The sequence below is a fragment of the Populus trichocarpa genome, chromosome 18 (assembly GCF_000002775.5).
Source record: "Populus trichocarpa isolate Nisqually-1 chromosome 18, P.trichocarpa_v4.1, whole genome shotgun sequence".
Classification (NCBI taxonomy): Eukaryota; Viridiplantae; Streptophyta; class Magnoliopsida; order Malpighiales; family Salicaceae; genus Populus; species Populus trichocarpa.
Window position 1 is genome coordinate 11,564,362 of NC_037302.2, and position 9,703 is coordinate 11,574,064.

Sequence of the window (9,703 nt, forward strand, 5' to 3'; positions counted from 1 at the left end):
GTGAAACACTGAGCAGTTTTAGTTTTTTGAAAATTTGATAACTAAATAAAAAAATTAACATTAACAAATTAAATTAAACAAAAAAATTCATTAAAAGAAAAATACACAAAGAAAAAAGCAAAAAACAAACTCATAAAGGCATAGAAAACCAAAAACAAAAAAAACAGAAAAAAATGGGAAAAAAATAAAAACAAAAAAAACAAAAAAAAAAGAAAAAAAAAGAAGAAGAAGAAGAGAAAAAAAAATGGGAAAAAAATAAAAACAGAAAAAAATGGGAAAAAGAAAACAAAAAAGAAAAAGAAAAAAAAGAATACTGCTTAGCGTTTCACTGTGGACTTGCACAGTGAAACACTGAGCATTTTTAGTTTTTTTTTAATTATAATAATTAATTAATGAAATATGAAAAAAGTATTAAAATGTGGTAGATTAATATGTTTGTTTTTTTGTTTAAAAAATGTTTTTAAGAATTTTTAATTTTTTTGATTTTTGATTTTTTTGATTTATAATTTTGAATTGTTGAGATGTACTATCAATTTTTTTTTTAAAAAATAAAAAAATTTATGTAAATGTATTTTTAAACAATTTTGTTTTAAAAATAAATATTATCATATTCCTACACACTCTTTAAAAAAGCGAGGTAGATTATTATTATTATGGTCCAACCACCAAACGCTCCGTATAACGTGAAAAGGTAAGGAGTTTTGAACACGCAGCATGCATATCGTGTCCAGTTGTCCACCACCCTCACCCTCACCCTCCAACTCCAAGAATTTGGCCTCTTCCATGTTGAAAAACCTATATGTTCCAAAGAAAAGTAACGAAAACAAAAAGGAAGAGGCTGCCACGTGTGACACTACCTGGCAAGCAGCCGTTGCACTCTCTCTCTCTCTCTCTCTCTCTCATCATCACTGTCACACCACAAGCCAACCCTCATCCTCAGGCCTCTCCCTCCATACCCCCTCCCCAATTTTTTCCTTATTTTTCTTTCATTCTTTTCTCTGAAATCCCACTAAACCAATTCACACAACACACCGACATATTTTTAATCCAATCTTGGAAGAACCCTATTTTTCATTTTTATCTATTTATTCACCAGGTATTTTACTTTCTTTTAGAATCTAGGATTTCTTTCTTTCTTCTTCGTTTTTTTTCTTTTATATTACACGATCGAATCTGGGTTCTTAAAGGAGGGTTCTTTTTGATATTTTGAGTTGTTTAAAACAGTAGTTTCTCTTGGTTTAGTTTGTTTTCTTAACATTTAATTTAGGGTTTCTTTTTCCTCGTTTTTATTTGTGGGGTGGTGGTGGCATTAGTTGGAAACGACTATTGATATGGATGGTTTTGATGATTTTAGGGTTTTTTTATGAGCTGCTTAATGAAGAATCAGTATTGTATGCATTCAAGTCTGATAAAGCTGTTAGTATTGATGTGTTGTGAGGTGATGATTCATGTGTAATAAAAGAATTGAATGCTTGAACAAGACTGTTAATCCTGTTGATAACCAGCAAGCCTTTCACTTTATGGATACACCAATGTCTACCACTAATTCCACCGCTGGTTCCAACCCTGGTTCGAACGATGATACTCCCCGTGTTAAATTATTGTGTAGTTTCTTAGGTAGCATAATGCCTCGACCTCAAGATGGGAAATTGCGTTATGTGGGTGGAGAGACGCGGATTGTGAGTTTGCCTATGGATATTAGTTATGAGGAGTTGATGAGTAAAATGAGAGAGCTTTATGATGGGGCGATGGTGTTGAAGTATCAGCAGCCTGATGAGGATCTTGATGCATTAGTTTCGGTTGTGAATGATGATGATGTGATTAACATGATGGAGGAGTATGAGAAATTGGGTTCTGGGGATGGTTTCACCAGGCTTAGGATTTTTCTGTTTTTGAATACAGACCCAGATGGTTCGGCGCATTATGTTGATGGGGATGGGAGGGAGAGCGAGAGGAGGTATGTGGATGCGCTGAATAATTTGAATGATGGGCCTGATTTTAGAAGGCAGCATGCTGACTCCCCTTTGATTGGTCTAGTTGATGATATTCATTTACAAGAACAGTTTTTTAATGGATTGGGTCTTGAAGGTGGTCTCCTTAGCCAAAGGAGTGGTGAGATGCCAATATCACAGCACAACTTGCATCATGTTACTATTGCTCCAAGGTATAATGAAATGGAGAGTTCATGGAGCCCTGCATATTATTCTCCTGGGCATCATGGACACCATGATCCAAGATCATTATCAGAGTTTCCAAATTCACCCCCTTCTTCGCGTTACCGTATGCAGTTTGGGGATTTACCCGATAAAGGCATGGATAGAATGCTTGAAGAATGTGCTCGGTCGCAGCTAAATCAACATCCCCCTTATGACCACCAGCCACAATATTCCGAAAATGTAGTATGGATGCCTGCTGGAGGCGTATGTGGTCATAAGGGTGGTTTTCCTGGTAACTTGCCGCATGGTCCCGGTAATTTTGAAGGGAACATTGTTTGTGAGCACTGCAGGGGGCCTTTCCCAAGAAATCAACTGCATTTCGAGCAACCCAGCATGGGAAACGGAGTCCCTCAGGTTGCTAATCCAGGTGCTGACTGTCCTCCGAATAGGGAGACTTTCATGCTAAACGCAGATGCAAAGGCGCACCACCCAGTCTATCCCAGAGAGCTGAATGATCCCCGAGCTGTCTACAATGACACTCAAGGCCATGACAGAGGATGGATTGTGCAGCATCAGTTGAGTCCCTGCACTGATGAAGCCAGAACACATATCTCTGGAGCCACAAGATTCAATGATCAGTACATTGTAGATGGTCCAGGCATGAATTATCCCCTTGGACATGGAAATTTGGTGGATGGTCATCATATGTCCTCGCACCACCAGGCTGGGCCTGAATTGGGCAACGATGTTTTTCACGATCAAGGTGCAGTTGCTGTCCACAACCTACACGTTTCACCTCCTGAAGAACGTTCAGTACAGCATGGGAATTTTCCTTGCGCTTATGGGCCAGAGAATCTTCATTCATTGCCACATGGACATGCACATCCACAGACTTTACGGAGAAATGTTCAAAATCCAGTGCATGGAACTCCTTATGAAGCGTCCAGTGCAGGTCTGCAGATAAATGGTGCTGTTAATCCATCATTTCTTAGTGGTAGTCAAAGGAATGGCATTGGCATAGATAGTCAGCAACCTTGGGTTGAGTCCTCTCAGAAAATGCTTGTTTTTGATGGGACAACTTCCTTGGAATATTCTTATGGTCACATGTTGAAATTGAATCCAAATACTTATGGGCTAGAAAATAAGCAGTCTTTTCCTCCGGAACCCATTCGACCAACACTCCCACATGAAATGCTTAACTCATCCGCAAATATAGCTGCTTCTGGTTACAACCCTGAGTTATGTAATAACACTGTTACCAAAGCATCAAAGATGGAGGGAAAGATCGTCCTCGGCATAGAAAATCACGCAAATGGTGTAGGGAAGGTTGAAAACTTGGATGTGCCAAATGTACCTTGCCCGGAGCAGGATATGATTGATGATATTAATGGCCAGGCAGCATTTCCTGAGTTTCTCAATTCCAATTTCTTGAGGTTAGTTGAAGAAAGTGGCGATACAGTGAAAGCGGGAGAAAAAGATCCTTCTGCTGTTCTTGGAGAACCAAATCTGTCAATTAGCTGTATGAGTTTCTTACCTGATTTAATTGCTTCTGTAAAGAAGGCAGCACTGGAAGAGGCTGAAGAGGTGAAAGCTAGAGTTGAAGAAAATGCTGATCCTGCAAAGAATGATTTAGTATCAGGAGAAATAGATGAAAAGGAGCCTGAAGCTGTGGTGAGAATGAACTGAACTTTTATTTGCTCAAAAAGCATTTCACAACATGTTATCTTTTTCTAATGCGTTGCATGTCTAACAGAACACTCATGAAGAAGCAGAGCTGAGCTCTGACAATGAAAATATAAACAACAAAATTGAGCCGACAAAAGCCGAGGCAGAAGCTATAGAAAGGGGATTGCAGGTGCCCGCCTGCTGTCACATTCACATCATTGATGTTTTAATGTTGCATATTCATCTTATTTATTGTTCCTTTCTATCTACACTTGCTTGTTTTGTTTAATGTTGCATATTCATCTTATTTATTGGACCTTGCTATCTACACTTTCTTGTTTTGTGTGTTGTGTTTTTAACAATAGGTTTGATTCTGTGTCCAGACAATAAAAAATGATGACTTGGAGGAGATTCGTGTACTAGGCTGTGGAACATATGGAGCTGTTCATCATGGGAAATGGAAGGGTTCTGATGTGGCTATAAAGAGAATAAAAGCCAGCTGCTTTGCTGGGAGACCTGCTGAAAGAGAGCGCTTGGTAGGACCCATATTCTTCTGATAATTTTTCGTTTATGTTATTAATCATTGCCTTGTTCTGGAAGATTGACTTAGTCTCAAGTGACGCAATGTGTTACATGTGCTCGTGCATGTGCATGTGCATGTGCATGTGAGCTAGTGGTGCTTAAAAGCAGTGTTAAAGGGAGGCTTGTGGTAATTTTGGTGTTGCTGGGTCATGGTGCTTAAGCAGTGTTTGGGAACGGCTGTTTGGGAACGCCGTTGAAACCGTGTTTCTCAAAAATTTGATTTTTTTTTCTTAAAATTAATTTTGTTTTTATGTTTTCAGATCATTTTGATGTGCTGATGTAAAAAATGATTTTTAAAAAATAAAAAAAATATTTTTTTGATGCATTTCCGAGCGAAAAACACTTTGAACTGCAACCGCTACCACACTCTCAAACACCCCCTAAATATGCAAGAGTAGGAAATGATGTGCGAGTTAAGTTTATCTAGAATAACTGTAAAAATGGCATAATTAGTTTGTTTGAAGCAAAAGAAAAGGGAAATTGAATCATGACCTTTATAACGTGAAGTTTGTGTTTTGCTTTGAATATCTGCTTCTTTGTTCTTTGATACTTGTGTATGAATTGAGGAAGGAGCAAACCTTTAGTGTGTGACTATATTATACATATTTGACAACTTGTATAGGAGATTTGATGCATTCATGTCTCTTATTGATGGCAACTTCACCAGATTGTTGAGAGTTTCTTATTCTTCATCTTTCCCATTTTTTTATGCATATATTCAATTATGCCACCACCTTATAGTGTATCTTTTTGGAGAGGAGTTGATATTGTGCATCTCAAACAGTTTTCACTTATGAAATTAATCACCTGCAATAATTCTCTTTGGATTTGATGCCAAATTATAGTAGCTAATATGAACACACTGTATTGTAGTGAATTGTTGATTGATGGTAATTATTGCATTAATGTTGCTTTTGTAGATTGCAGATTTCTGGAAGGAGGCTTTGATATTGAGTTCATTACACCATCCAAATGTTGTTTCTTTCTATGGTATTGTTCGTGATGGCCCTGATGGATCTTTAGCAACTGTTACTGAGTTTATGGTTAATGGATCTCTGAAACAGTTTTTGCAGAAGAAGGACAGGTAACCATGCTGTTGGTGATGTCATGAGTTTGCACTTTTGAATATTCTATCTCACGTTGTTAGAAGAGTTCTTATTCTTTGTCAACTGTCAATGAAGCTTGCTTTACTAAAACTTAATTATTTGGGGAAAAAAGATAGTCTACAAACAAACATTCTGAGTTAGAATCTGTAACACTGTAATATTTTGAACAGAACCATTGATCGTCGCAAGAGACTAATCATAGCTATGGATGCTGCTTTTGGAATGGAGTATTTGCATGGGAAGAACATTGTTCATTTTGATTTGAAATGTGAGAATCTGTTAGTAAATATGAGAGATCCGCAACGGCCAGTTTGCAAGGTATGCTGAAATAGAAATGATTGTAGAACTGAGGTCTAAACTTGGGTTAATCTCTTCTTCTGTTAACCAAGATTCATTTTATTTCTTTGTTGTCACTGCTTTTTTTTTTAAAGTGCTTTTAACGGCCAGCTTCCTGTAATTAAGTGGACAACAGTTGAAGCCTGGTGTTTTTTTCAGCTTTTGATGTTTATTTGGTGTTCAGCTCTATGAATTTCCTGGCTGATTCATTTCAAAGTTGTAGTTTATGTTCTTCTAATAACGGTAATCATTTCTGAAGGGCGTGAATTTGGCATCTAACACATTTTGCATTCTTAGATTGGTGATCTGGGCTTGTCAAAGGTGAAACAACACACGTTAGTTTCAGGTGGTGTTCGCGGAACTTTGCCCTGGATGGCACCTGAGCTTTTGAGTGGCAAAAACCACATGGTAACAGAGAAGGTAATATTATGCTCAGATAAAAATGCCTAAACTAATTTTTCTTTTCTGTCTTGGCTAGTTGAAGTAACATCTTATTATCTTGTGTTGTAGATTGATGTTTATTCATTTGGGATTGTTATGTGGGAATTGCTTACAGGAGAAGAACCTTATGCTAACAAGCATTGCGCCTCCATAATTGGTAAGCATCCATGTTTTTGTATAATGAATAAGGATATCAATTGCAATATAATTTATTTTTCCATATACTCATAGGAAAGTGTTCATTTATCAACACATGGATGGAAGATTAGATTCTTTTAACCTGGGTTTTCAGATGTCTTGCTCGTCGAGTGTAAATTAAAGGACTTTGAACCTGAATTGTTGTTACCATGTATTTTTGGATAACCATGTCTCTGTGCAGCATGAACACTAAAGAAGCATGCAATATCTAGGTGATGAAGAATCAGGAAAGCCAATGGAAATTAGGTTATATCCTAGTACAGGCTTCACTTTACAAATTCAAGACATATTTGGGCATGGGTCAAAATTTTGGATGGCTACAGGGTATGGTGTTTTGAATTGCTCTGGAAACTTAGCTGCTTAATTCTTTTTTAGATAAAGTTAGTAGTATTGATGAGAAGCGAACAGATATTTAAATTTCGAGATAAGAAACCATCGAAATGAACAGAAAAGAACAAGAAACAAAGCTTTGACAACTAAAGAGTGTCTGAATCTCTGAGTATATCAGTCAGGGAAACACCTTAAAAGCCCTTGAACTGCACCACATGGATGCAAGGATGATGTAGGAGCTGCTTAATTCTTCTGCATTGGAGCATCTACGTGCCTTTCTTGAGCACTGTCAAACCAATTAATATGATTCTCCCTTGATTTATTCTCAATGAGTGTCATCACCACCTTCCTACTCATACATTCATTTTATATGATCTTTTTATTCATTTAAATTTTCACCTTAATGCTCATTTTAGCTTTTACTCCATGTATTTCATGGACATATTACTTTGACATCGCCAGCACTACTACATACAGCTTACCTAACTATGCTTTTTAATTTTTATACAGAAATTGTCTTTAAGTTTAACAGGGATTTAGATCCCATAGTTCTCCAATTTTATCTTTCCTTTTTAACCACTTCACTCTAATACTCTGAATAATGTCTCTTTAATACATAATAAAGCACATAGCTCTTGACTTTTGCATTTCCTTAATTGCATGTGGGGACCTGGATGCTCAAGATATTTGACAGCAGGCTTTTCATTGGGTAAACCAATGGGTTTCTGATTTCTAATTTATGTTTATTGGATATTTTAACAATATTGAGCTAACTCTGGTACATTTTTAGTAAGGGCAGTTTTTCATTGGTCCATCCTGCATTCTGTGTTGATGGCTGACTAGTGACTATCAATGGACTCTGTTTTAGTCTCAGCATGAGTGACCAGTTGATGAGAGGAAGAATACTTTATTCTATTCTTTCATTCCCATAGTCCTTTTTAGAACTGCTAGTAGCTCACACTGTGAGAAAGAGAAATTAAGATCATAGGTACCTACTGACAATCTTCCTTGAGATCAGAAGAAAGATGTGGGCTGTAAATAGATGGAGCACCATGACCTCTAAGATTTATATGTACCATGTCAATGATCTGTTCTTATGTCATGTGAATCAACTCTAGAGTTGGACCTGAATTGATGTTATATATTTGTGTGTGTGTGTGGGTATAAATCAGACTTGGACTAATTTATTTGTATGGGAAACAGTAAGCCTTGTTGTGAACAAAGAAACCACACAACCTAAACTGGAAAGCAGACGAGTTGTCAAGAAATATTGAAAGCTTATGTTTATCCTGCATTTTAAGTTTTTCTAAATTTAATGGTGCTCTTTAATTTATTTTTCCTCTAGCTTGCCCAAATGTTTATGGCATAGGTTTTTGAAGTTTGTTCCAAACTCTTAAAAGGAAGCATGTATCTATAGATTTTCCATGCTAGTTTTTGAGTTAGTAGCTGAGTCAATGCATCAGGAGATTCCATGTCATATCTGCAGAAGTGTTTAGAATACCTGTTTATGCATATGGCTGCTCTGAATTTTGCACTTGTTATTTTTTTTTACATTGATAAGCGAGAGATATTTATACTTTAATTATGTCAAATTATGCCATGATTTATTTGTGTATTTGATTGTTCTTTGTTTGCTTGTTTCTTCCTTCTGATTCTTAGGAGGAATTGTTAACAACACATTACGTCCTCAAATTCCCACATGGTGTGATCCGGAGTGGAAATCTTTGATGGAAAGTTGTTGGTCCTCAGATCCATCAGAGAGACCTTCATTCTCAGAGATTTCTCGGAGACTGCGGAACATGGCTGCTCCAATCAACGTGAAATAATTCCAGTTCTGAGGCGGTGAATTTTCTTTTCTTGATCGTCATATTGGCAGAAAAAAGGGGAAATAAAAGTGAATAAAAAAAAAAAGACTTCTCCGTCTAATGCCACCTTACTAGTTCTGGAATATTTCCAGGCTAATATTATTATTATGCAATCATGAATCTTTTATTTAATGTTGCTATGAAGGAGGATTGTTCTTTTCAGAGTGCAGTTATAAGCACACCAGATTTTACCTGGAAACATACATTATACAAAGAGGGCTGTGGATGTACAAGCGGAATGTAAGTTATCCTTTCAGAACTTGTGAATCAATTGTTCATTTATCAAATAATTCTGGATCACTCCTTTCACATGAATTGGTCTCTATGGAAACGAAGTGATTTTAACTTTCTCATGCAGGTTTTTACTTGTTCGAATCGATTGAAGTCATTTACCTTGGGCAATTTCTACTATTATATGATGTTGGACCAAGTTTTTTATGAGGAGGACGTGTATATATAAGTGAAATCATAATCAAAGAGTTCCAAGCTATATCTTGAGTGAGAGAACGTTGTATTATGCTTTGATTTTGGATGAAACTTGGAACAATTTGTTATGAACCTTTTGCATTACCTTAATTCTGTTCTTTCAAAATTACACCCAGACATGTCTTATACATGTTCAATTTATGATCTGGAGATGTAAGATGTACATGATTAACGTATGAGAAAGTACTTGCATTATCACCATGATATGTGCAATCCAGCTCGTGCAAACAAAGTACGAGTTGATGAAGCTAGAAAAGATGTTCCTCATTTTTTAGTTCATTTTGTTATTGTATTTATATTGTTTAATTTTATCTATGTAGTTCATGGATTTTGTTTAAGTCATAATCAAAAGAAATTGGAAAATGAAAAACTGTGTTGTTTCATGAGTGTGAAATGCATGGCTACTTTGTGCCTTTCCATATTCCGCATTTTTTTCCACACACCTGACAGTTGCATGCAAGTGAATGTGCTTCCACCTTGAGTTTATTCCCATTCCCTGCATAAAGGATTCAAGACATGGAAAATTGTTATGCTTGAT

At 36.5% G+C, this 9,703-nt stretch overlaps 1 protein-coding gene across 7 annotated transcripts; it reads left to right on the forward strand.

The window, feature by feature from the left end:
• The first annotated feature begins 825 nt into the window (after positions 1–825).
• LOC7461595 (uncharacterized) lies at positions 826–9,439 on the forward strand. 7 transcript variants are annotated; one of them, XM_024589718.2, is made up of 10 exons: positions 828–1,096; positions 1,355–3,827; positions 3,910–4,011; positions 4,205–4,357; positions 5,324–5,487; positions 5,680–5,827; positions 6,143–6,265; positions 6,356–6,443; positions 8,474–8,919; positions 9,038–9,439. In XM_024589718.2, the coding sequence occupies exons 2-9, from the start codon at positions 1,449–1,451 to the stop codon at positions 8,638–8,640; spliced, it is 3,324 nt and encodes a 1,107-aa protein (XP_024445486.1). In that variant the 5' UTR covers positions 828–1,096; positions 1,355–1,448; the 3' UTR covers positions 8,641–8,919; positions 9,038–9,439. The 7 variants fall into 7 exon arrangements, with proteins under 7 accessions (XP_024445487.1, XP_024445490.1, XP_002324484.3 ...); XM_024589719.2 differs by lacking the exon at positions 9,038–9,439 and adding an exon at positions 6,697–6,808 and having other exon boundaries at positions 826–3,827; positions 8,474–8,632; XM_024589722.2 differs by lacking the exon at positions 9,038–9,439 and adding an exon at positions 6,697–6,808 and having other exon boundaries at positions 826–3,827; positions 6,402–6,443; positions 8,474–8,497.
• The last annotated feature ends 264 nt before the right edge of the window (positions 9,440–9,703 follow it).